General features: G+C 40.9%; 1 protein-coding gene across 2 annotated transcripts in view; it reads left to right on the top strand.

Moving 5' to 3' along the window:
- Positions 1-27725, top strand: part of KCNH7 (potassium voltage-gated channel subfamily H member 7) — a 355010-nt gene that overhangs the window by 217201 nt on the left and 110084 nt on the right. Inside the window, exons 4-6 of one of the 2 annotated variants that reach the window (XM_018556691.1) lie at positions 837-1262; positions 11607-11627; positions 21263-21474. In XM_018556691.1, coding sequence (XP_018412193.1) covers positions 837-1262; positions 11607-11627; positions 21263-21474 — 659 coding nt within the window. The remainder of the gene's footprint in view (positions 1-836; positions 1263-11606; positions 11628-21262; positions 21475-27725) is intronic. The other variant, XM_018556690.1, reaches the window with a different exon arrangement.

Here is a 27725-nt window from a genome sequence, read left to right as displayed (position 1 = left end):
TGCTACCACTGGTAACACCTCAAACAGCTTAAAGGTATCTGCCAAGCATGACATTTAAAGGATTGGTGTTTTTCCATGTTTCCTTCGAATTCACATTGTTTTTTTGGGGGTTTTTTCTGTGTTAAATGTCCCCCATGGCAATGCCTAGCTCCCCATGCTCTCTTTTGGTGGCAGCTTGTCTATAAGCCTTGGAATTGGCCAGATTACATTTTTTTCTTCATTAGGGATTTTTTTAGCAATATCATAAAGTACAGTATGTCAGTATACTGTGTAGCTACTTTGCAATTGTACAGTAAATAAAAGATGCAAACTATAGATTGCTTAGAACTACTGTTCTCAACAGCTATTGGTCAAGCTTAAGTTAAGTGTGGGATGGGATGGAATTTACATTGTTTATCAAAAGGCAGTTGTGGAGGGTTGGAGAGTTAGTCAATGCTGTGCTATTGTTTTCCTGGCCAAGTATGGGGTTCTAGTTACTGCTAATTCCAAGTGTGGGTTATCAAAGAGAAGCTTCAACATTTTCAAAGATAGCCATGTTTGGTTCTGGGGAGCAAAAATGGCCAGAATTTAGCTGCACTTAAGTTCGGGTTATTAAGAAGTCAAGCAGGTCTGTACCATGCAGCCTGTGGGAAAGCCCAGCAACAATATTTTCACACCTGTAGACTTTCTCTCAGTGGTGGGCAATAGGGGTATTCCCTTTGGCTCCATATGGTCTTTGGTTCCATCATCTTTATAATGTACCCCTTAGTGTTTGAGTCACACTTACTGATTTAGTGATTGCCTGCACGTTATTGGTAGACATGTTCTTACATTTGTTCTTACCTTTCTATCTCCAGGCAAAATGTTTGGATTCCGGTTACCATCGTTAAGACTTCTGAACTACAGGAAACAATCGTTACCGCAGGAAGACCCTGATGCCGTCATAGTGGACTCAAAGCACAGCGATGATTCTATGGCCATGAAGCACTTTAAATCCCCCACTAAGGAAAGTTGCAGCCCCTCTGAAGCAGATGATACAAAAGCACTAATAGACTCTAATAAGTGTTCCCCTCTGGTGAATATAACTGGACCTCTAGACCATTCTTCACCCAAACGGCAATGGGACCAGCTATTTCCGGACATGCTTCAAGCAGGTTCCCGCTTGTCTCATGCACGATCAAAAGAAAGTATTTGTAGCATGAGACGAGCGTCTTCAGTTCACGATATTGAAGGATTTACTATTCATCCCAAAAGTGTTTTTAGAGACCGCCATGCGAGTGAAGGTATGATCATCAAAACTGTATGCTTGACATTTTTATAGATAACTTTCTTGGCTGAATTTACCTAAAGAAAGTCCTCTTTCCCTGCCACCCAAAATCTTTCTTGCTATAAACCTTCTGCAAACTTATGCAACAGGGTTCTCCCCCCTTGGTTGAATTGTCCTCTGTTGGGTTTAACCTTTTCATGATCAAAAACCTTTTACACCCTTTTGACATTATCAGTTGTAAACTAGATTTGAACTCTGTCTGTCCTAACAAAGGGTTAAAGATCTAGAAGCATTGTATGTTAATGAGGGGAAGCTCAGTCTGTTTTTAGTCTTTCAATGGGTACAGACAGAGTTTTTTGTCACTGGGAAATTGAGAGAGAAGCTTTCAAAGGCTCTGACTATGCAGACACATCTAAAAGTAAGATTTTTTAATCATTATTTTTAGGTATGCTATGTGAATGGGAACACCATTCAGTGTTTCTCTCCTGGGTGGCCGGGAGCGGGAGGCTCCCAGAGCGCCCGGGAGAGGTATTTTTTTGGGTTTTTTTTTGACGGCAGCAGAGCCGCCGGACAATAGGAAACTATTGGGCGGAGCTAGCTGTCACTGCTAGCTCCGCACAATCGTTTTCTATTTACTTTTTTTCTTACTTTTTTCACTCTTTTTCTGTTCTGCTCGATACCTCTAAGGGACCGAGCAGAACAGCCGAGCCGAATGCCGCTCAGAGGCATTCGGCTATTCACTCACTGCTGTTCCGCATCTATAAGAATAGACCGAACAGCAGTGAGTAGCCTGCCGGATGTTCGGCTCAGCCGATCCAGATGTTGGATCGGCTGAGTCGAACTCCTTCTGCACTTCGGGTCGGCCAAACATGCAGAGCATGTTCGTCCAACCCGAAGCCACATGAAGCAAGCCGATGTACGGCTGATTTCAGCCGATGTACGGCTGAAATCAGCCTTACCCGCCTGAAGTGAATAGCCGAACAGTGTTCGGCTCACTTCACTTCAGGTCGGTCATTCACTCGGCTGCCTACAGCAGCTTAGTGAATAGACCTTATAGAATGTTTGCCTGGGGGGTGTTCTCAAGTTTGACCCCAAAAGTGGAAATACACTTTAAAGCTGTAGATTCAAAAGGACTGTAAATACATTCACATGTTAAAGATTATATGTGTGTTATATGGCTCTACATGTACTGTAACTACAGTGTAGTTACAAAAAGTGGTCCGAGACCTGGCTGTGCAGTCAGTCTGAATGCCGGAATCATAAGCCTAGCGGTGCAAAACTACAACTCTGGCAGATGAAATAGATCACGTATATGTTTTTCAGCTCTGTTTGTAATGGTTTATAACAAATAACTGCTTCATGTTTCGGATGCTCTGATTCATTTTCAATGAGGCATTTACAGTGTTTTGCAATGACTGGTTTATTCAACAAATCACAAACATTTTTCAAGGGGTAGAATAAGTAATGTACATTGGTAGCTAATTTTCATTAATACATAGATAGATAGATAGATAGATAGATAGATAGATAGATAGATAGATAGATAGATAGACTGACATTGATAGATAATGATAGATGTAGATATATATATACACACACACACGCACACATTTTCTCTTCTACGCAATAGTACATCCAGAAAGTAGACACAGTTAAATAGTATTTCAATTTATATTCGTATTACAGAATGAGATATGACGGAGTTTCATGGGTTAATAGCAGAGAATCTTTTCCGTCCCTAGCAGAAAGCGTGCTCTGTGGGGATTTTCATTTGGAAGGCACCAGCCTATGAGATATATACAGCTCTGCTCTCAGTCTCATTATTTAATTATATCATGAGTCAGGACCACAGAGATGCTTTTTTTGGAACAGAGTTTGATATTGATCGCCTCTTCAGCTTTGTATTCTATTCAGGGCAGGGCTACTGGAGGGATATTTTCCCCAACGTCTATAGAGTGTTGCAGTCATCACCAACAGAGGGGCATTTCATGGTAACAGTGACCCAAGGAGAGAGCAGCTTGTGTGTATATGTGCTCCTCCTCTATGTGTTTTCTGAAAACAGCAGCAGATAGGCCATGTCATTGAAAATGCCTGGTGTGATCTATCCCTGTTAGGTCTTATTGTGGATCAGGCCTTCACTTCAGAAGGAGAACTTTTATTTCACACAGGATAACAAAGTTGGCCCTCCCCATAGCTGTTTCATCTGCAATGCCACGCTTTGTCCAGGTAGTTTGGGCGATAAACCATTAAATGGAACTCATTAATAAACCACATAGAGATGTGGTTTCTTCCACCCCTGTGCTATATTACAATCAAACGAATGGATGTTATTATATATCTCATTGTGACAACATGCATACTTTCATACAACAACATGCATCAGGGTTCCCAGCCTCAATACCCTATAAATGAGTCCTGTCACTATAGTGTGTATAAGGCCCTGTTCCCATCTCTGCAATGAATCACGCAAGATTGCATGTTACACTGTTAGGATATGCGATGCCATTATTTTCTTAATGGCACCCCAAAGCACCTGTTGCCATTTTTATTAGATTAATTGGCCAACAACATATAAAGGTGCCCCAAAGACATTCGATTGTCACCCAATATGTCCAGAGACTTTCATCTTAACTATGAGCAGTTGAATGTATGGTCATATAAGAGGTCTGTTCTCTCTCATGTCATTTACTGTACTATACGTTTGATGGTCACAGCTCAGTAGATGACCACGCTTAGAATTCAGAAAATAAAACACCAGAGGGCCATTTTAGTACACAGAGGTGCCAAGCTGTGCTTATAAATATATATTTTTTTAATTTAATACCACCTCTTAGTAAGTGTTAAACATACAGTATGTATCTACATAACATCTACTACATGCTGAAATAGATTTTTTTTTAAATATTAAACTGGAAAGAGGCTTCCAGGGAAAGACTCAATTAAATATCCGGAAGGTAGATTATTCATCATTGAAAGGCTAAAGGTATCCATTCGCAAGCACAAATGACCCTTCAACGAGGAGATTTCTACTGTTGCAGATGACTGTGTGATAATGTATCTCTGGGCAAAGATCAGAACACAGCTCAGTAACTGAATGAAGAATCAAAGAGAGTACATGAAAAAGCCTCATTCCTTGCCAAATAAGGGCAGTGCACGGAAAACATTACTAATGATATATGAACTAGAGTTTGCTATCCATGTTATCCAGCAATCAAACGTGGAGAGGGTTTTGCGTTGTAGAAGAGTTACATTGACCCTCGACTGTAATAATGGAGTGGCGCAGGGACATTAACATACATGAAATTGTGCATGACACCTAAAGGTGTATTTAGAAACAATATGCAGAGCCATTCATCCTGTGAACTTGCATTTACATCCTTACTGTGTGAATGGAGGCAAAAACAATTGTAATTTAGCATGTTTTCTTTCCAGGTCAAATGTAATATCAGTAATATTCTGAACTATGGCCACTAGATGGAGTTGAGAATCATAGGAAATAAATACGTATCAGGTAAACACTATATTATGGCCACTTGATGGAGCTGAGGAGCATAGGAAATGTATATTTCCTATGCTCCTCAACTTCATCTAGTGGCCATAATATAGTGTTTACCTGATACTTATTTATTTCCTATGCTCCTTAGCTCCATCTAGTGGCCATAATATAGTGTTTACCTGATATTTATTTCCTATGCTCCTTAGCTCCATCTAGTGGCCATAATATAGTGTTTACCTGATACTTATTTATTTCCTATGCTCCTTAGCTCCATCTAGTGACCATAATATAGTGTTTATCTGATACTGTACTTATTTATTTCCTATGCTCCTTAGCTCCTTCTAGTGGCCATAATATAGTGTTTACCTGATACTTATTTATTTTCTATGCTACTTAGCTCCATCCAGTGACCATAATATAGTATGTACCTAATACTTATTTATTTCCTATGTTCCTTAGCTCCTTCTAGTGGCCATAATATAGTATTTTCATGATATTACATTCAACCTGGAAGAAAATATACTAATAACATTCTTTTTTGCCTACTTTGGCACAGAACACATGTGCATGCAATTGCACAGGACGAATGGCTTTGTAAATTGTCTATCAATACAAATGTGGGTTTTATTATCCAATGATTTCTTACATCTATCTGTCTGATCATTCCTTGAAATGTGAAGGAAAATAATGGGAACATACTACAAGATTTGTTTGCTCACATGATGCAAAAGAGAATTTGCCCCAAGCCCGCAAGAGCCTATCAGGACACGTGCACACGGCAGAGCTTGAGGATGTGAGAGCACATTATCAGCCTTTTGGTTTTCAAGCAAGCCAAACTTTTGTGTTAAAAAGGCTCATCTCTTTTTAACATGTTCATAAATATGCTTGGTGCAGTGTTTTAGGCCCTGTTCACACCTTTCCAACATCGTGCATGCATTACTACACATCAAAACACATTACTTGGCATTAACTTACATAACCCAGTATCACAGCTCCTTCACAGCAGCACCAGAGAGAATGGCTCCAACATCCATAGTCACCCACAGGGAAAAAGTCCGGCCACACACTGCAAACTTTGCTGTAGAATTTTTTGTAGCACACAGGTACACATTGTCTCACCATGGATCCTCCTCACTTTAACACGCCTAACCTAACAATGGGAATAATAATAGAGATTAATAGTTACTTAGAATCTCATATATTTTCCTGTACAGGGGTGTCCCTAGCATAATCGCCGCCTGGGGGAAGAGGGTTGCTGGTGGTCATGTGTGGTGCGGAGGTTTAATGGGGTCCTGGTGGTGCACCGCTTAGCTCTTGCTGGCGTCCTGCCCAGCTCACTGACATCACTGGTTGCCAGGAGCTTGGCAGGGACGCCAGCCAGAGTGTCCCAGGTTGCTGGGAGGGGAGATGTGTATGGCCCTTATCATGTGACCCAGACAGATGCAGGTACTTTTTTTCATCCTTTAGGCGCCATTCACACTGAGCGACATGGGTATTGCGCGTTTTTCCGCGCAATTTCGTGCTGAACGGCCTTGAGCTACATTGCGCGATATTGAGCGACAATGCACATTTTATCACGCTACATAGGGTTTTTGTGGGCGGGACTTCGTCGCTGCTACATTGGGCTGTAACCAATCAACAGCGATCTTGATGTGACATCATTCTTTCCTTACATTTTGCAGTTTCTGACCAAGTCGCGCAATATCGCCGGAATTGCGCAATTTTGCGCAACACCATTGAGTCTATTGGGGCCCGCATCGCGTGACATCCATCGAAAAAAGGGTCATGTACAAGCGACAAGCTTCAGCGACGAGCTACAGGCGAGATTGAGCTGTGAGATGTGAAAAGCTCCATTGGAATGCAATGGACAAGCTACATAGAGCGATATCGTGCAGAAATATGCGCGATTTTGCGGCGGGAAATCGCGCGATAAACCGTTCAGTGTGAACGGGGCCTTAATGTGTGTTGATGGGCCCATAGTGTGTCTAGAAGTCAATAGGATTGCATTAAAACCCCTGATATATGCATGTTCATGTGCTGCAAAAGCATAGTTAGCAAGACCTACCACTGGCAACAGACCATGCGCTCTTGGCGTAGCTACATTTGAAGAATGGCAAGCTCTTCTCACACCTCCCTACGTGCTCGGCACATAATTGGAGAAAACTTACAATCAAAACGCACATAATAACATGAAAACGTGCCTTGAAATTGTATGAAAAGGGAAGTGCATAGGTCAGCCAGCCTTAATATTCCTCTGAGATCTGAGCTCATGAACATAAAAAAAAAACCTGAATGTTTTCCAATAGAATAAATGAATAAAAGTGGCAAGCAGCCAACATCTCACATTCTGCAGGATTATCCAGCTAACACTAAGAAATGTGGACTCTACACTGTCTTCTCAAACACCAGCTGGCTGCTGCCACTTCATCTGGTAGGGGGACTTACAGTCCAACTTGACTTGTTGTGTCACATAGTGGTGGCGGCGCCATGACTGGTGGGCACTGCTGGTACAGGTGTCATCTAGCTTTCCTTTTTGTTGTCACCGCCTTAAGGTATATGTAAACCCAAACTCTAAAATCTCATACAATCCTCATCATGCAACATAACTGCAAAAGTCATGTTCAATCATCTTAAAATGACAGCTTTCATTGGTGATCCCGCTACGAAGATCCTTATTCAGGCACTTCCTGTTATCGGTTGACAACGCTCTGTCCCTTTTTATTTAAGAACAGCTTGAAGTGGAGCTACCCCAGCACTGCAAGAGTTAAGTGCTTGTTTTTGTCTAGATATCAAAGTTATACTTATCCGATCCTCCGAGCAAGCCGGCTGCGACATTGCTGATGGGCGGAGACCGGGTGACACCCCGCCGTGACATCATCACGCATGCGCGTGACGTTGCCACATGCGCGATGATGTCATTGTGCATTCGCGGTCATCTTATTGACGCCTGCCAGCAGCCATCTTGGTGAGAGAGGAGGGGGACGTTCACCCGGCGGGTCCCCTCCTTTTTCCTGACATTGCCGGACTCTCTGTCCGTGGCTGAGTGCCAGACTTTTCATAGGGGGGACACCAAAATGACTGACAGTCATTTTGGTGTCACCCCTCCAATGGTGGGACCTGGGTGTAGGCCGCACCCCCTGCACCCCCCTTGTGATGCCACTGCTTCGGCGCCCTCATGTCCTATACACTATGGGGAGAATTTATCACAACTGGTGCAGAAGAATCTGGAGCAGTTGCCCAATCAGCTTTTCTCTTTAGTCTGTTCAGTTAAGGTTTGAAAATGAAAGAGAGAAGCTGATTGGTTGCCATGGACAGCTGCTCCAGATTTTGTCTGCTCCATTTCTGATGAATTCCCCTCTGTGTGTAGAATGTAATGACTCAGGGACCTTACACCGCTGCAGTGGAGGGGTAGAGAGGCTCCAGGGACCAATCTAACAGTCAGCCCATTTGGAGAATCCGGTGAGTATAAATTTTTTATTTTCACCCAAAGCAAAAACGAGCACTTAACCCTTCCCGTGCGGGGGTAGCCCTACTACAAGGGTTCATACATTTTTTTTACCTGGAGTTCTGCTTTAATTGCTCTCTTGCGTTGTCACCCTTTATCATGCGCCCCTGCTGGAAACTATAAATGGCTCTGCCAACGCTTATGGAGCAGGCATGTTCAATTGTCACTGCTATCTGGGGACCCTCCCTGACAAATGTCAGAGTGCACATAGGGATGAAGTGGCTGCAAATAGGCTGCAGGAGATCAGCAGCACTGAAATACAACAAAGGATTCAAAAACAGGTAAAAAATGAAATCACGGCAGGTGTTTATGATGCACAGTTCTATAAGAATTGAAATGTCATTTATTTAAGGTTTTGCTTTAAATGAAACTCCTGGCAAACACAGTTAAAATGAATATATGTTTATTTTCTAGACCTGCCAATGGATTTGTAGTTCTGTGCAGCCAATCTTGTGATGTCATTGTCATTCCTCTTCCTGCTTTGTTCTTAGTGTGCCACTGACCTAAAACTAGTGTGCACCCAGGGCCGGTGCTAGACTATTTTGCGCCCTAGGCAAGACCAGCTACTTGTACCCACCCCACCCCCCCTCCCCTGCTCAGCCCTCAGTCCCCTCCCCTGCTCAGCCCCATTCTCCTGCGGGTCAGCTTCTGCAGGCGACAGGTGGATGTCATTTAATTTGAAATAGCCAATAGCATGCTGGCTATTGAAACCCCACCCACTAAGCAGAGGAGCGAACCTGAGAGAGAAAGTAGTCTCTCAGTTACGTTCCTCTGCTCAGTGGGCGGGTGCAAGAGCCAGCCTGCTATTGGCTTTTGCAATTTGAAATAGACGTGGTGCAATTTGAAATAGACGGGGGGTTAATGGTCAAGGCTGCACCCCAGGTAGCAGTGCTCCCTAGAAGGCTGCCTAGTTTGCCTAGTGGCAGCACCGGCCTTGTGTGCAGCACAGAAGTTCAGACTTCTCACACTTATTGCATGCTTGTTCCAGGTCAGTGGCTCTGTAACACGCTAGGTTGTAAAGCCAGGATCATGGTATCCTGATGGGTTCATTTTAATGACGCACTTTAAATACTCATGTGATTGTGAACTGTATATGGCTAATTCTGTTCAGTCAGTCCTGTGATTCACATTCCCCTACCACAGTACCTAGTTGTCAGCACTTTCCTAGTACCTTTGTCTTTGTTACCTCCCAGTCTCCACCCTAATCACTGGACTATGAAATAATATAATCTCACTCCTGAGGTTCTTCCTCAGCTCCCTTCCTCCTGTAAGCTGCACTCACCCCATACCCTCCTCCTGCTTCCAATGCCTAAAGACATGTTAGTTTGGCAGCACTGTGCAATTTAATAGAGTTTGTCTAATACACAATGAATGAAATGCCACTGTTAGGGGTCTGTATATAAACAATTCACAGAGCCATTTGTCCTGCGAAACTCTGTGAATGTTCCGTGCAAATGGAGGCAAAAACGTCTTAGTTTATTTTCTCTACAAGTCGAATGTAATAATAGGAAAATACCACATTATGGCCACTAGATGGAGCTGAGGAGCCTAGGAACAAAGTATTTATTTCCCAAGCTCCTTAGCTCCATCAAGTGGCCATAATGCGGTATTTTCCTATTATTACATTCGACTTGTAGAGAAAATAAACTAAGAACATTTGTTTTAGCCTCCATTCACACAGAACTTACATTCACAGACTTTCACAAGAAAAATGGCTCTGAGAATTGTTTATAAATAGACCCCTTAGTCTGATCTTTACTGTGAAGGGAATTGTGGGAAGGTAATACAAATACAGATTTCAGGCAGCTAAACCAGCAGTATTTTAAAATACATTTTAATCATGTTTGATTATTACATTACCTTTCCTTTTTCTTTTTGCCTGCCTTTAGGCTTTTATGTATAGGTACTAGGATCCTAGGTCCTTTAAAAATATCTCATGATTATATTTCTCTTTCTAACTTGCAAAGTAGTATTAAACACTCAAACTTTTTTTAAAGGAGAACTATGAGGTGAGTGAAAATCACTCATCCTCATAGTTCGAGCCGACGTGTGACAATGAAACTGTCACACGTTGGCTCAATAGATTGGGAAGTGAGCGAACGCATACACTTCTCGACCATCTCCCTGCAGAGAGCAGTGACTGTCACTCACGGCTCCCTGCAGGGATCCCCCCCCTCCCTGCTCCGATCCTCCGGCGCTGACGGGAGGAATGGACGGGGGAGGGAGCGGTAACAGCTGGCTCTGCCTCTAGATAGGCAGAGCCCGCTGTCACTCACACAGCTGGGTGGATCCAGACAGTATTGGATAGAATTGGGAAGCAGCCAAGTAGCCCTCGGAAACAGGCGGTAAAAACGCACGATGAGAAACGCGCATATTCAATACGCCTAGGTGTGAACCCAGCCTAAGAGAACTGTGGGGGAAAAACCCTACCCCATAGTTCTCCTTTAATAATGAATATAGATGAAAAAAATATACATTTCCCAGCACAGTATTTTTTGCCAAAACACTTACTGTCATCATGTTTCCAAACAACTCCGACTCTCCCAGCTCAGCTTCCCTGAACCTCCTGTCCAATACAAGATCACAAGGGACAAAGCAGTCTCCATCAGCCATCCATCTATTAGTTTGGAGAAGGGAAGAGGGAGGAGAGGGGAGCAGAAAGCAGAGGAGTGCCTGGCCTTGCTGTGAGACACACACAGCTTACTAGCACACACACATGGGTGGCTCCATAGGGCCCTGCATGGGAAAGGGGACACCCTAAAAAAAGGATCAGTGCTCAGGGGACCAGCTGATTCTGTAGGAAACTAAAACTTTTTAACATCAAGCTGCAGCCTCCATTGTAAGTGATTTCATCAGCATTTGAAATAGCCTAAAAACATTTTGACTGTAATATCAATGTAACTGATGATGTCATCGCTCTGCTCTGTCCACCTCTCAGCACGCACGAGTAATTCAGGTAGAGCTTAATTATCTAACATTTCTGTTGCTTCATCTCCGAGTGCTGCACATGAGATTACAGGTTAAAGTAGCATTAAAAATACATTTGTTCATTTTATTTTTTTGGATGAATGTAAATGTGAATCAGATGTGAATCAGACGTGAATCAGATGTGGCTTTTTTCAAACTGCCTATAGTTCTACTTCAATAGAGACCGGTTTTCTGATCATCATTAAAGAATAGTCTCTAAGTTATCCAACGTGATTGAAGTGCTGCAACAACCAACATGTATCAATGACTTTAATGTTTTATATATTTTCTATGTTTTCATTTCCTTTGTCTGTTTATCGTGTTTGTCCTTTGTGAACCCAAAACATTTAGAATATTCTCTTTTGTATTTCCTTTGTTCTGCTGAATATCAGATAACGGTCGCGATATCAAAGGTAACGTGTGATTTGGCAAACGGTTTCTTTTCTTATATCTGCCTCTTCTAGAGTGGCCACTTTTGTTCGGCATGTTAACTTGCTTGTTGCATGATCGATAGAATCTGGTGCCCTCTGCTGGCCCAATAATGACTCGGCGCATTATTGAACCGGTATTTATGGCTGGATAACAGCAGAAAAAAACGCTACATATTGATCTAAATTATTTCAAGTAAACTGCCTATGCATCTGGCGTGCACAAAGTCACTCTACTCCTAACCTCTGGTCTTTGTATCCTTTGAATTTTACAGGGTTGGAAGTACAGTATTCTAGTTAACTCCTTTGCTGCCAGACCGCCGTTGTTAATTGATTTATTCACCCTCTGGTAGCAAAGAGGTAAATTGAACGCAGCAAAACATGTGCCTGTTTACTTCATTCACTCCTCTTTTGTCTCCTTAAAACCAGTTTCACATTCCTGGATGGCAGGGGGTATGGCTTATTTTTGGTTTATTAAGATTAGATATTCATGCATGTGTCTCTGATATGATTGAGCCCGCCGGAATGGTTTGCCACGCGTACAAATATTGATGTTGTTTTTTTACAGCGTTGGATTCTAAAGGGTTAATCTGCCTAAACTGGATATTTCAGTCACCTGTGGAATTTGGCCAGCTGAATCACCTTCTCGTATGATGCAAAGTGTATGTTAAGCAAGAAATGTTTTTGCTAGTTTTTTGTAGTGTGGGGAAGAAATGCAACCCCTCTCGGGTTTGTACTATAAATGTAGGAATTGTAACACCACACCAATTAAAATAGTCCAGAAACAGCTTTATTCCACTAGGGTCAAGTAGAGTAGGCAACGTGTTTCATGGTTCTGAAACACATCCCCTTCATCAGGGCTAAGAGAGAGAGAGATTATTTATGTGGACTACAAACCTTGCAGACAGTGGCGTAACTATGGCCTTAGCAGCCCAGACGGCTGCTCTGGGGCCTGGGGGATGGAAAGGGGCACCATTAGGTTTTTACCATTAGGTAAATTAAACATGTGAAGATAACACAGTACTGTATTATTTAGGGATGGAGGGGTTGACAACCCTAATCCTTTGTAAAAATCTACAGTGTAGGGAGGTTGATGTCAGATGCACAAGAGGAGTGTTTGGGATCTTTTACTTTATGCTTATTTTGTTGCGCAGTTCATCAAATTACATTTAAACAGCAATAATTAGCTTTTTATTGATTCAGCATATGTGTCCTTTTTCTTCCTTTCGTAATGTATAGATGCCTTCTCAATTTAGAGAACTCATTCTGATAGACAATACACACAATGCTAGTAATGAGATATTGTTTGGTGGGTTAAGGTACCGCCTCTGTAGTATTTATTATTTAAAATGCGCTCAAATATCAGACTTGAATGGCAACACATACACAATTATGAAATTCAAGATCTTTTTATTATTAATACTTTAAAATATTTTCTTTTTTTAAAACATACAACAAAAATGTGTTACAAACACATACAGGTCTCTGAGGTTTGAGCTCAACATTTCGCTGGGCCAGCCATAACCCATTAACATTGACATTTTGCATCAGTTTAAAAAATACTGTTACACGCGTCACATACAGTATGCAGTATTACCCATACACCTTCCCATGTTCCTACATACTATACCAAGTAAAAGGCCATTAAAATTATATCTCTAGTCAAAACTTTTTTTTTTCTTAGATTTGGATAGGGTAGAGAAGGATTAGAACTGTCAAGATTTATTGTTATCTGTCTCCTCACTGGGGAGTTCCAGCCTCTCTTTTTGTCCATTGCCACCGGGACAGAAACTGGACAGAAACCCAAAATCTGACAGTTGTCATCAGTACAAGAGATGAAGACAAATCTTCCAACAAGCGCACTTCTTCCCAAACTAAAAGGGAATTTCCCTGCTTAGATTTCGACTCACTTTTTGAGCACAAGAAGTTAAATTAAAGTGTAAGGACCCATTCACACTTCTGCACTTCTATATTGCATATTCCGAGGACAAGAATCAGAGGATTCCTGCGGCCTGAATGACAGACGAATAGGTGCCGCAGTTGTCCATGGCTGTTCACAAATCCAGAGATTAACTTTGGTTAGGAGACAGATTTTCCTATCCTTATCCTTCCAATCATCTGTCCCTAACTGCAGGTAATCTGTTGATGTCTAACAGGTCTGAAACTTTTATACACCTGCCTGTCCAAAAAGAAAGTCACACTCTAATATTTAGTTGGACTGCCTTTAGCTTCGTTTATTGGATGCATTTGCCATGGCATGGTTTTGCTAAGCTTATGCAATGTCGCAGCATTTGTTTATGTCCAGAGTTGCATTCATTTTTCACCAAGATCTTATAGTAATGATGGAAGATTCAGACCGCTGCATAAAGTCTTCCCCCACACATCCCAAAGATTCTCAATGGGGTTAAGGTCTGGACTCTGTGGTAGGCAATCCATGTGTGAAAATTATGTCTCATGGACCCTGAACCACTCTTTCACAATCTGAGCCCAATTTAATCCTGGCATTGTCATCATGGAATATATTTCTTCAGGGAAGAAAAAATCCATTGATGGAAAAAAAATCTGGTAATTTATTATATTTAGGTAGGCAGCTGACCTCATTTTTTGGGCATATAACATTGCTAAATCTAGACCTATTATCCAGTGGAAGGCTCTGACCTTTTTTTTAGCTAAATCCAGGTGGTGACTTTTTTGGGGGATAGGCATTGTATATTTACTATTGGAAGCACACATGCCCTGGTTCCCAAAATCTGCTCCAATATGTGTAAGAAAGGCTACAGTGATATCACAGAGTGAGGTCAAAGTTTGAGGCTGGTGGCCATTAAAATACGGGAATACCAAAAACTATAGAGATTTAGCTGGCAAGGCAGCCGAATGCCAGGGTGAAAATTAAATCAACACATGTTAGTTTGTATGCCCTAACAACTGATTAACAATATAGTATTGCAGTAATATATTAATTAATGGTTATATGTTCATTGTGGGGTCGTTCTTTCTGAATTGCACTCCAATGCACATATACAGTAAGTAAAAGCGCACTTGCACTACAGCATGCCACAAAGCACAGGTGTGAACAGTTTGTGCATTGTGGTGCCGTGTGTTGTCAAAAAAGCGTAGATGTGTTTTTTCATGCTTTGAAGTGTGTTGACAGCCTATTCTAAATAAATAGGCTGCCTTAATGCAATGCACATCAATGCACAGAAAAACAAATGTATGTTATTGCACCACAATAGTCTGAATGGGACCTTAGTTTGTTTTAGAGCAAATTGTTTGGAAAATTATATCATGACATGGGCAAATCCCCATGTACAAAACATGATTATACTGTTAAAGCCTATCTCGACCCTTGCAGTGGGATACACCCTCACTGCAAGGGTTAACTGCTCATTTATGTCTAGGGGACCCGTGTAAAGGACTTTTACTTACCTGATCCCCGCTCCCCCCGAACAGTCGGTGCTCACCTCTCTGCTCCAGCTTGTGGACTGTCCCTTGGCTATGGACCCTGCATTGTACGTGATGATGTCAATGGGCCTCCAAATGCCTGATCAGGTAAGTAAAAGTCTTTTATTTGGCTCACCTAGACCTTAACGATCAGTTAACCCTTGATGTGCAGAGGCAGCCCCACTACAAGACCTTCATGTACAAGGCTAGAAATATTCTTGCGATTTCTTAAACAGCGCGTCTGTCTATCAATATTCATGGCAAACCATTCCATGTGGCATTTGATTGTAAAATTGCTAGCTTGCATGCTGTGTATGATTATGTGATTATGATAACATGGCGTATAGTTACTAATTGTTGTGTATATTTGTTGTTATTGTTCTCATGGAGTTACTAATCTTCTAAATGAATGTTTAATGATATGAAAGATGCTCTTTATCAAAATTACATTTCAGCATCCCATACAGTATAGTTAGATGTTCAACTGAATGGTGCTTCTTAAAGCCCAGCTGAGCTTTCAGTTTAAATCAGCAAAGTACATTCCAGATGCATCAAAACAAATGCTGTGCAAAATCTTACAGTTTGTTTTCTTTATAAAGCAGCCACAGCCTGAGTAGAAAAGCCTGCCCCCTGCCCGCATGCTGCTGAAAAGAAACCTTGATCTCTCTCTGCAGAATTCTAATGCACCAATGTATAAGTCAGACATATAGCTCTGCTGTCAGCTTATGCTCCCTGTCGATTTAGGAGCTCCAGGTCTCATTCCGTATGGGGTGTGTCAGACCTCTTCCATACAGAGAGAAAAGGGTCCTTCTCTGCAGCATGCTGGCAGGAGACAGGCTTTTCTACTCTTTCTAAAGAAAACAAAATGTAGGACTTTGCACAACTTTTGTGGTTGGAATTTAGTTGATTTAAACTGAAAATTCAGCTTATAAACATAAGTCCACTTTTTTCTAAGAACTCTGAAATGTGAAGCTTCTTGCCTATAAGTATAGTGCCTTACCAGTGTTTTTGTTGAGTGGATGAAGTCCAAAGTTACAGCGCTCACCGGCGGGGGTGGGGGGTTCTCTAAGATTAGGTGTGCAGCTTCTCGTTTGTACGGACCGCGGTGTCCAACATACATGTATATAAGGGAACAAGGACAGGGGAAGCACCACAGCCAAAAAGTAAAACAACCAAAAAGTAAAAAGTGAACTGGTGGGTGTGATCACCAGTGGGCCCTAAGGAGAATGGGCTTTCCTTACCAGTGTGGGCAAATGTAAAGAAAACCTTTACTGTGGAGGCTGCCATTGCTGACTTTTCATTCTGCAAAATGAAGGACTATGTAGCCATGGATTTCTGACTTTACTTCAATTTCCCTTATATATGTATTTGCTCTGGGTAAGAAAGGATTGAAGCCAGTAGACCATTAGCCAGTAAACTATCATTTTCATGAGATCAGCAATGACAGCAGCACAAATATATTTCAGGAAATAGGGTGAATGGTATTTTGTGGCTGTATATACTATGTGACTTCAGTGGATGGCGATCCAAACAAAATCTACAATTAAGTGTAGGTGAAACCTGCAACATGCTAAGCAGGGGACTATTTATGTTAACAGAGAGTCAAAAATAAGGAGAACATTTTTTTAAAATAAGCTACACCCTTCTATGTGTAAAGTTTTTTTTCTCCCCAAAATAAGAAAATGTTGTTTGTTGGATTAGTAATTCAGAAACTGTACAATACAGTTGGAGTTGACTTGGTATAACTTAACTAATGGATACAGAAAATTAGGAGTCTATAGACTACATAGCTCAGTTACAGGGCCAGTACACTCAAAACCGATATTTCAGTTGTGGGTGAGTGACAGCTGGCTGAATCACTCTCGTATCTCTTGGCAGCTCCAGGGGTTATAGACCTCTCTGCTTTAATTCCTGACCCTGCCATGTAACACTCCATTCCCACTCCTTCTGCCAGACCAGACAATGTTTGAATGGTCCTCCTACATCCAGAAAACTACAGTTTCTGTGATGACCATGAGTGGTTAATGGAGCAGAAAATTAGAGTGCAGAAATTATGCAATAGTAAAAGATACACAAAGCCATCTACTGCAGTGTCCAAAATGCCCACTTGGGCAGGCTGGCTCTTTTACATTTGCTTTATAACTAATTCATATCTCCCAACTTTCTGAGCTGAGAACGAGGGACGTATTTTAGAACAAAGTATACAGTATAAGCAAAGGACACACCTTTGTCATGCCCCTTTTTTGGGGGGATCTTAAAAAAAAACGATTGGTTAAACCCACAAGTACTTTATTCACCCTTATCTTTCCTTCATACTACCTTTTGAAAAAATAAATAAAAACAATAATTTAGAGATTAGATGAGACTCTTAGCACAGAATAACACTTTGTAGATACATTGTATGTTTTTAAAAGAGAACTGTACTTCAGACCAAAAAGACAACTGAAGAAGAAGGTGGGACAGAGGGATATGATTCCTAAAGTAGGTCGGTTTTTGCCCTCCAGTTGAAGGATAGTTGGGAGCTATGCTGATGAGTAATTTCTCTAGGACAGATGGGAGCTGCGCTGATGAACCCCCTTTCTAGTGTAGCTGGGAGCTATGGTGATGACCCCTCTATTTAGGATAGATGGGAGCTATGCTGATGAACCCTCTTTCTAAGATAGGTTGGAGCTATGCTGATGAATCTTCTTTTCTAGGATAGCTGGTAGCTATGCTGATGAACTAATTCTTAAAGATAGTTGGGAGCTATGCTGAAGAACCCACTCTCAAGGATAAGTTGGGAGCTATGCTGATTAAACCTCTCCCTAAGATAGTTGGGAGCTATGCTGATAAATCCTCTCTCTAGGATAGTTGGTAGCTATGCGGAGGAACCCTCTTTCTAGGATAGTTGGGAGTTATGCTGATGAACCCTCAATCTAGGATAGTTGGGAGTTATGCTGATGTACACTCTATCTACTAAATTCAAGAAAATTAACACAGAAATACGAGGGCTTCCTTTCCTGACCTCACTCTAAGAACAGTCTGTCTATGGCTTCAATACTTTCTGAGTCACTAATCCTGGACAAGCATAAAGATCAGAACGTCAGGGAAGAGTCAAAACACCAGATCTGCATACTTGTCATTGACTCAGAAAGCATTAAAGCTTTTCTATCGGTATCAGTACTTTTAGCAATAAGGGTCAGCAATGGCACCCTTTACGTACTTACGTTGCCCATTCATTTTCAGTTGACTCCTAAAAAATGAAAACAAATCTCCCCAATGGGAAACAGATGGCAAAAAAACCCAACATGGGTATTAACTCAGAAGCACAACTACAACTCATGGGGCCCCGTAGCAAAATTTTGATAGGGCCTCCAGTGACTTCTGCAGCAGCTGGCAGAAGTTCAGAGGACCATGAATCTACACTGATAAGACAGATAAGGAAATGCTTCTTCCTGCACAGTGGGGGATCTGTGACCAGAGACCATCCTGAGGTCTGACTTCACCCCTTCTATACTATAAACATCACATATTTGGTTTTCCTTAATGGGCCCCCCTTCCCATCCCAGGCCCCATAGCAGTTGCATCATATAGTTATACACCACTGTGTTAACTATTCCCTAATCCAATATTTGTCAATTGATAGGGAATTGAGGGCAACAACTGCAGCTCCTGAAAGGACCAATGGGACATCATCATAATAATGAGTAAATGTATTGCTACAGTGACTGTCAGAGACTACAATCATACTACAGGAGAAGTCAGAGACTGCAGGCACACCACAGGAGATTGTCAGAGACTGCAGACCTATGACAGTATAGTAGATGGTTAGAGACTGCACACATACTACAGATGACTGTCATACTAAAGGAGATGGTCAGATACTCCCAACATACGACAGATGGCTGTCACAGACTTTAGGCATACTGCAGGAGTTGGTCAGAGACTGCAGACATACTACAGGTGTTGTTGGAGAATGGAAACCTGCTGCAGGAGACAATTAGAGACATGTAACATTAGACTGATATTACAGCTCCATTGCAAATAATGCTCCCACTACCATGGACTGCAAGGAGACGCATAGAAACTACCAATGGGCCACAGGGCAGGCACCAGGGCCTTAAGCTATAAAGGATGATCAAAAGTATTGGTTGTATGTATAATTTAGGACCATTTAAAATTTTACATTGGAAAAAAGGGTCATGTGCTTTTTTTTAATAAAGTATTTCAGGGTGTGTGACGTAACACAAAATAGTTAATGGGCACTTAATGTTTCTCTCTCTTTTTTAGCTGAAACAAGTAAAATATTTTTGAGTGATGATGTGAACATGTAAAAAAGTATGAAATCAAATGATTTCCAGTAATATATCAGTTACACATTGTGCCTAAACTATGGCGATCAATTAAACCAATCTAAATTTCTCCTAGATCAATAAAGCTTCACAGCTCATGTTTTTACATTTTCCATCTCTATCTCAGCTATTTTATTACACCATTTTTTTTGTTCATGCCTAATGAAATGTATCCCTCAGTGCAATGTCTTCATCAAACAGAGACTCAGATCAAATCAGCTATTTTAGTGAGTCATGGAAATACTCAGAGTCCCAGTTAGTGGAATGAAATGAAACTCTACTGACCACTTCAAATGCATTATGGGGTCTAATTACAACAATTCGTAGAGCCGTTTGTGCAATGAATCTTTATGAACATTTGTTCTGTGTGGATAGATACAAAGACGAATGTTCTTACAGGGTTATTCACATAAGGGTGAAGAGTTTGGAGAAGGCAGGAGAGGTGAACAATCTAAGACAAAATAGATGATTTGGACAAAATTCTCCAATTCCGCTCACTTTCCAGTTCAGCTATGTTGCCCTAGATTGTTCACTACCTTCTCCAAACTCTTCACCCTTTTGTGAATAATCCTGTTAGTTATATGTTCATATCACTTTGAATGTATGCAATGTAATACTGCATTTTGGCCACTGGATGGAGATTAAGTATTTACTAGTATCCTCTAAAGGCCATAATGATGTATAATATTACATGCATTCAACCTGAAAAGAAAATATATCTAAAAACATTCATTTTTGCATCTATTTACACAGAACAAATTTTTTGAAAGATTTGTAGGGTGAATGGCTTTGTGAATTGGCTATAAATAGATTCCTATGTGTTGTACAAGGTAGCTGCTAACAAAGTCTATCTCCAGCCAAAATCTTATTTTTTTGTTTTGTATACTGTGCTCTGCCAGGTATTTATTATTGTCTGTCTTGCTCTTGGGGGGAGTTCCCCTTACTTCCTGGCCATGCCTATGTAGAGTAATGCAGCAGGTTTACTTTTTTACAGACCTCCACAGACACACATATCTACCTACCTTTCACTCCTGCCCCATTCAGCCTCTGGGAGTGAAAGCACAGCTTTGTGTAAGCTACAGGTCACTGCAGTAGCAGCTTACATAGCACTATGGATTCCCCTAGTTAGCCCAGTGATGTCACATGGGGTATTCACATGCTCCTTCATACTACAGAAGTATCTGGTATTTATTTTGGCTCCCGGCACAAAATGGAGCAGTGGGTCAATGCACATGAGCAAGTACAGGGTTGCTTTAAGGATTTTTATTTGATTTTAGTGCTGATAGAGCCATGAAAATAACCCTCATGCCAGTGAAACATCCCCTGGAGAACTACAGAGGGTGTTCCTCAAAACCTGAGCACCCTTGGCCTCTCTTTTTCAGAGGGTTTGATTGAGAGCCATGTAAAAAAAAAAAGGAATGTCAACAACCATAAGTATATAGTGAGGGAGGTTGTAATCAGGACAAAATGGATGATGGGATAAAAATTAAAAATACCCAGCAAGTAGACTGTGTCCTTTGTCTGAGACCAAACATAACATTTTCATGCGTGACTAGAGTTGACCTTTAAAGTTGCCTCCTGTTTGGTGGCTATTGGTTACCTGACTTCATTTAGTTCCACTTTTCATCTTTAATTGCACTGCTATCAGTCTTGAGGTTTCCATTTGCTCTGACTACTCAGCAATTATACTGTCTTCAATACTAATATACCATAAATAAATGTTGCTCATCTCTCCTTGGCATCTTAACACATTGAAACCTGTTCAAAGACTTAGGTTATCATTCAGTGTTTTGTTCTACAAGTGCCTCTTGTGATATTTTGGTTACATTTGTCTTTAACTGCTTCCAGGCCCTTTTAATCATATCAAATCAAGCCTTCTCGGATCGACTTCTGATTCAAACCTGAACAAATACAGCACCATCAACAAAATCCCTCAACTCACACTGAACTTTTCAGATGTAAAAACTGAAAAAAAGGCATCCTCTCCTCCATCGGAAAAAGCGATCATAGCGCCCAAGGTGAAGGAGCGAACACACAATGTTACAGAGAAGGTTACGCAGGTAAGAAAGTAGATGGATAAACTGCTGTATCAAAAAGTAGACATGTAAGCTGCGAAAAAAATTGTTTCAGTTTGGATATTTTGTTATTTCCAAATTCGTTATTCAGAGCTGAATTTCAATTCGGTTTCGGATTCGGACGAAATCCGAATTTTCGTTAGTTTCAGATAAGTTTACGAATATTCGTTGCAAATACCACAGAAAACCATATACAGATATTAATACTAAAGCTGAATCTCCTAGACCCGAATGGTATTCGGGATCCGAATTTCCAAATTGCATTTGGGAGCTCCCGAATGCCATTCGGGTCTGGGAGCCATATACATATATTACTAAAGCTGAGGCTCCCAGACCCGAATAGCATTCGGGAGCTCCCGAATGCAGTTCGGAAATTCGGATCCCAAATGCCATTCGGGTCTAGGAGATTCAGCTTTAGTGTCATATGTATATACTGAACACAAATTTTCATTACAGCAACATGGGAGCCATATATTATATGGTTCCCATGTTGCCCTAATGAAAGTTTGTGTTCAGACCCATTCTAATGCATTCAACCGAAACACATCTAATTGGCAGGAAAAGTCACATGCTCGATTTAGTTTAGTTTTTGAATGAAATTCAGACAGGATCCGAAATTCGGAGACGGAAATTTGGATTCAGACACATTCAGATGCGTTGGGATTTGGAAATTCTGATGTGTTCGAATTTCAGAATATTTGTCTGAAACGAATCGCACATGTCTATCAAAAAGTGTGTTTGGAAGAATAGATAATGTTTTAGGTCCCAATTTGAGGATGGCATGTGATCCGTCAAAGTTGTTTTTTACTTCTTCAAGGATCACTTGGAATTGCAGTAGTTTACTAATTAAAGTAGCCATGTTCCTCTGATCCAGTCAACATCTGGATTAAAGTCCAAATCAGGCAAGCAATATAACCCTCCCCAAACATCCCTCCTGCTCCTAACAGTGCAGCCAAAAACAGCAACATCATCAGTTGATCTGCTTTGCATTTCTGTCTGTCAAAGGAGGAGTTTAAAGGACATATAGGTGGGCGTGTGGGTGGCTGAATAGTTGTTGATTAATATACAAAGACTGGGAACCTTGTGCCTGTGTGGCAAACACAACTATCTAGCATTTTCATGGTGGGAACAAATTTCTGTAAGCTGGAGAAAGTTTACCATGCAAAGTGAGCCATGGTGACTCATTGGTTGGGCGGAATGGTAAAAGGTGGGTGTTCCTAAATGACATGACATATTGTGACTTTTTCAGCATCAGCTTCCTTTGCATCTCTCAGCATTTGGTCACATGACCTTTTCTGTGATTGCAGGTCTGAAGGGGGAGCAGGTAGCTGTATAATATGCAGTAGCTGCCAAGCACTGATCCTGTTCTAATTGGAAAAAATTAAGTATCTCCACTAATGGTCATCCTGTCCTCCATCTCTATCCTCCCATGGTGATTAGGGAGTTTAGACTGGCCTGTCATTGCCACAGCTGCAAGCACGTCATGTTTTTAATGACAGCACTGTAACAGCACATTTATAATGCTGGCACTGGAAATGATCCAGCTCAGTAGTTGCCCATAGGGGCAAAAGAGCATTTTGGAGCTGGCAGTGTAGCATTTCAGTGGAGGAGCAGAAGAACATATTGACACTAAGAGGGCATATAGTATCTATTTAGAGGTAAAGTGGAGTTAATTTTGGTAAGTTTCTTTTTTAATGTTTGCAAGTTGATCTGATGTTGTTTTTCTCATTACCTGCATACTTGCATACCTTATTCTTCTTTATAATCAGTGGAATTCCTTTTTTTCAGCGCCAAATTATAGCTAATTTGCCTACAAACATCAGGTGGTCATAATAATCTGGCCACTCAGTGTATATATATTGCTTGTATGCTACTATTTTACTTTCTATATATGGCTTAAACTAAAACTGACAGTTGTTAGTCCTAAGTGCTGTCACATGGGGAGCATGCCTAGCAGTAAAAAGGTACCAATAGTGTTGGTACTTGGCAGGCAGGGTGGCTGCCATTATTAATTTTTATTTTAACACAGGTTTGCTTTCATAGCCTATTTAGTTAGACCTCCTTTGTATTTTATCTTAACAATTATGGATACCCTAATAAATATTCATCAAAGTATAAAGATACAATTTAAGACGCTGTTCTTCCTTGTGTACAATAAAACCCTTGCTAGTGTATTTAAGATTTAATTGAGGATCGTGATGACATTTACTTTTCATGGCTTTGCATCTAAATGTGGTTTAAAAGAGAGAGAATAAGGAGCGAATCTCTGATGTTTCATCTGTCATATGCACGGTGCAATAAATAAAATCATGAAACCAAATATTGATGTAGATATGGCCGGATATCCATTTCTGCAGCCTGTAGACACACAACCTGTGACACCTAAAGTAACACTCCCCTGAGAGGATCAGCACTTTCAGTAAGAACCCAATTTTGTTTTGTTTTTTTACTGATACTAACTCGTCCTGGAAAATTTCATTGTGACAATGAGGTTGTTAAAACAAGCCTGTAAGGCACCTAAAAACTCTAGAGGTCCTCTGCAATATAAGAGGTATTATACTCACATCTCTGGTGGCTCATGTCTCCTACCTTTCCTTTGTTTTATAGCTGCAGCTTCTGTCAGATTCATCAGCATTTAACACTTATGGGGTTGTTGTATACCAGTGCTCCCCCACTTCATGCGGTGGTTCCTCCTACAAACCCCTATATCACTAGAAGCCAGAACATTGATGTAGAAAGGATAGTACCACAGAATGAGGTGGGGACACAAGCATTGGACACTCTCCGAAGTATTCTATTTTGAAGAGTCTGCCAGAGGCTGCAGACTGTAATGGGGTAAAAGTAGGAGACACGAGTCACTGGAGAGGTAAGTATAATAGCTCTTCTATTGCAGGGGACCAGGGCCATCTTAAATATATATGAGACCAGGGTCATTTTTAATATATGAGATGATTAATTTTTACTGAATATAGAAAAATATTAGAACTTGACGATGCACTGACTTGTTTTCAGTTAAAAAAAGGGCTTTTTTTACTTTATCTATAGACTACTCCGATGTTGATTTAGGACTTTGCACCAACAGAGAAACATCACTTAATTATGTACCTGACACATTGGTTGGCTCTTTAATAGCTTTAGAATTTTTCAGGTTTTGGAATAGTGGTTGGTTGAAATGTAATAATTTCTGCATGGTAGTGCTCTCTTCTAACAGATACCAAGTCAAATGTGTGTGCAGAGCAACAGAAGTCTTCTCTTCACTTACAGAATATGGAAGGTGTGATAACAGTTTCAGGCAATCTTTGTGATTTGCCAAGTCTTTGTTTGCTTTGACAATGAACAAATATGGTATATAAAGCGGTAGATAAAAAAGCTGAATCACACTTTGTAACTGTGGAAACAATATCAACACAATACAATAAATCAAATTTACCAGTGTTGATATTTGAGTCATATCAAAGACATAACACAAAAAGAGTTGTGCTGGAGGAATACACATTGACCAAATGTGTCAATAAGACTGGTTAAACAAAGGTAAAGGAAACAGAAAAGCAAATAAATGACCATTACCAATTCAATGGCATACAAGGATTCCATTAGGAGCTGGGAGAGAAGATGACTATTATGTCCTTTGACCATGCTGGGCATAATGAGTAGCCTAGGGCAGAGTGGAGCACTGTTAGACAGCATTTACAGTGTACAATTTTATTGATGGGTATGAGGAGCGAGGTGGTTGTACAACACTTTTATATTTACATTTTAAGCTATGAACCAACTAAATTTCAACATCAAACCTCTAAAGTAGAAATGATGGCAATTTTGCAGTGCAGAGACAATTGGTGTATCTACTTTGATGGTAACATTGACATGCAGAGTGGTATAGGAGCAGGGATTGCAGCACTTCAAAAACAACTAAGTCTAGAATGGGAAAAAGGGTTGGACACAGACTGGATTTGCTCCTATATCTTGCAGTAACACACTATACATGCAGTAGTGAGTGCAGTGGCGTTCAATTTGAATGGCTCTCCAATGCACTAAAGTAACGCACCTCTGACACACCTGTGTTGCAGGGCACCACAAAGCACCATAACACGTCAGCTAAAATAGTGCTAGTATAATTTTCTGATCATTGTGGTGCATTGGCAGCCCATTAAAAATGAATGGGCTGCTTCAACACAAAACATGTTAATGTGCAGTATAATGTGTGTTAACACATCCTGCATGCAAAAGTATTTCTCTTCCTGTACGATAACTCACCATTGATATGAATTGAGCCTTACTCCTACAGTAGAGATGTTAGGCATATAATGCCATTGAAATGCATCTGTTGGTGAACATTTCTGCATCCAGTGTGCAAACACTGCGGAGAGCTGTCACTGCCACAGAGGGATAAGCATGCATCGTGCTGAGGGGGTTCTAGGCTATGAGGGCTAGAATTTTTTTTGAGAAATTGTAACTGTCCTCTAACTTTACGGGACTTTGCATTGTACATGGTACACCCATTGTGTTTTTTTTTTTTTCTTTCTTTTTGAATGTTGCCTTAAATGACTGCACCTGGCAATTCCCTGTAAGAGGAATTAATTTCTCGTGAAAGTAGACCAGCAATGATGTTTTAAATTGTAAAGCATCAATTTTTCCCCAGCTGACAATGTGCTGTGTAGGGAACATGGCTTTCGGCCACAAATTGTCAAGGTAATTCAACGAAGATGTGCCGCGTTCCTTACCTCTGAGATTGTGCTCGTGTCACCGCAACAGCAGGAGAATGAAGCAGAGTAATCACTTTCCTGAATCGTGGCCATAGCGATTACTGCCATGTGAATGTCATTCTTTGTCCACATACTGAATACAGTATCTGCGGGGCGAATGAATTATAGATGTGCTCTCCTAAAATAGCAAATGTCTGTATTTATCATCAGTCTAATGAACTGCCTCTTTATTACTGCTTCATAATTTACTATAAATATTTTACATTTCATTCTGTGTTCCCCTATCGCTGGTCAAGATGACATGTTAGCTGTAAACCCAATATATTCTATGTATAAAATAATTGAGAACCTTCACCCATTTGTTCTGAATGGAGAATAATGAAAGTAGCCCACATGGAAAATTATCTTTAAGTTTGCATATTGGGTGGGAAGATCTGGGGCTCTGAAGTGCCCCCATTTCAGAGTGGCATAATGCCAACTTGACATCTATATCACAGTGAGGCTTTGCATAATTCAGCCCCCCATATTTGGACTGCAAAATCATGGCCAGTACTGAATTTTGACTAAAGATGGAAAACAGAGGAGGAGGCTCCAACTGCCATACTGAGGTAAGAATGCACCTGGGTGGGGGCTTTATGACAACATTTAAACTAATAGCTCAAAATATCTGTTAATGACAAATGTATTTAACTTTTTCTTAAAAGTGTATGTATGGTTTCAGAAAAATTGTAGTTACTATGCCTACCTACCCCCTAGACCTGAAGTACCCACCCCATAGAGTGTTATGGGACCATCTCCTGCCATGGGGGATGGCTGCATGGAAGCCTATAGGGATATACTAGGCAGGCACGACCAATCCAGATTTTACCAGCAAGGTGTAAACAATCTAATGGGATGCAGCCATGTGATGGAGGTTAGTATACATCTGGGGGGAGGGGGGAAAGGGTACTTTAGATCAGGTAGAGGGGCATAAAGGATAAATGTATGTTGTCTGAAAGTGTACCTATCCCTTAACTGTGTAATGTTATTTTATTATTTTGGGTTACATTAACAGATATGTCTATATGCAGTGATTGGAGACACATAGTAGAAGAGATGGATTTTCAGGATGTCATCTAATTCTAAGAGAAGAGTGACAACTCATATGGTAGCCCCCAGTCCCTCTCCCAGTTAGACCCATTCATTCCTATAAAGAGCTCTGGAGTATAAGCTTGAACTCTAGACTACTCTCAATAGGAATTAATAGAGGGAGCACAATGCATGCAAGGGCCTTGCTGGAAAGATTCTGACAAAGAATGGAGATAAGAATAATGTCATGATGTTCGGAAAAATATAAAGGAGAACTTCGATCAAACAAAATTGTAAAAAAAAAAACTTTCATAGCAGGTGATGTCCACTTGACTTTTCTGTACAGGCAGTCCCCGAGTTACATACATCCGACTTACATATGACTTCTACTTACGAACAGAGGCTATTACTGTACAGCAGGGGTAGTTGTAATGCTACCGTGCTCGTGCCCACCTTTTTGGGTTT

This window comes from Nanorana parkeri, unplaced genomic scaffold, assembly GCF_000935625.1.
Source record: "Nanorana parkeri isolate BGI_ZX_2015 unplaced genomic scaffold, ASM93562v1 scaffold247, whole genome shotgun sequence".
NCBI lineage: Eukaryota > Metazoa > Chordata > Amphibia > Anura > Dicroglossidae > Nanorana > Nanorana parkeri.
The sequence above is the reverse complement of the archived record's forward strand: the minus strand, read 5'-3'. Positions and strand labels throughout refer to the sequence as shown.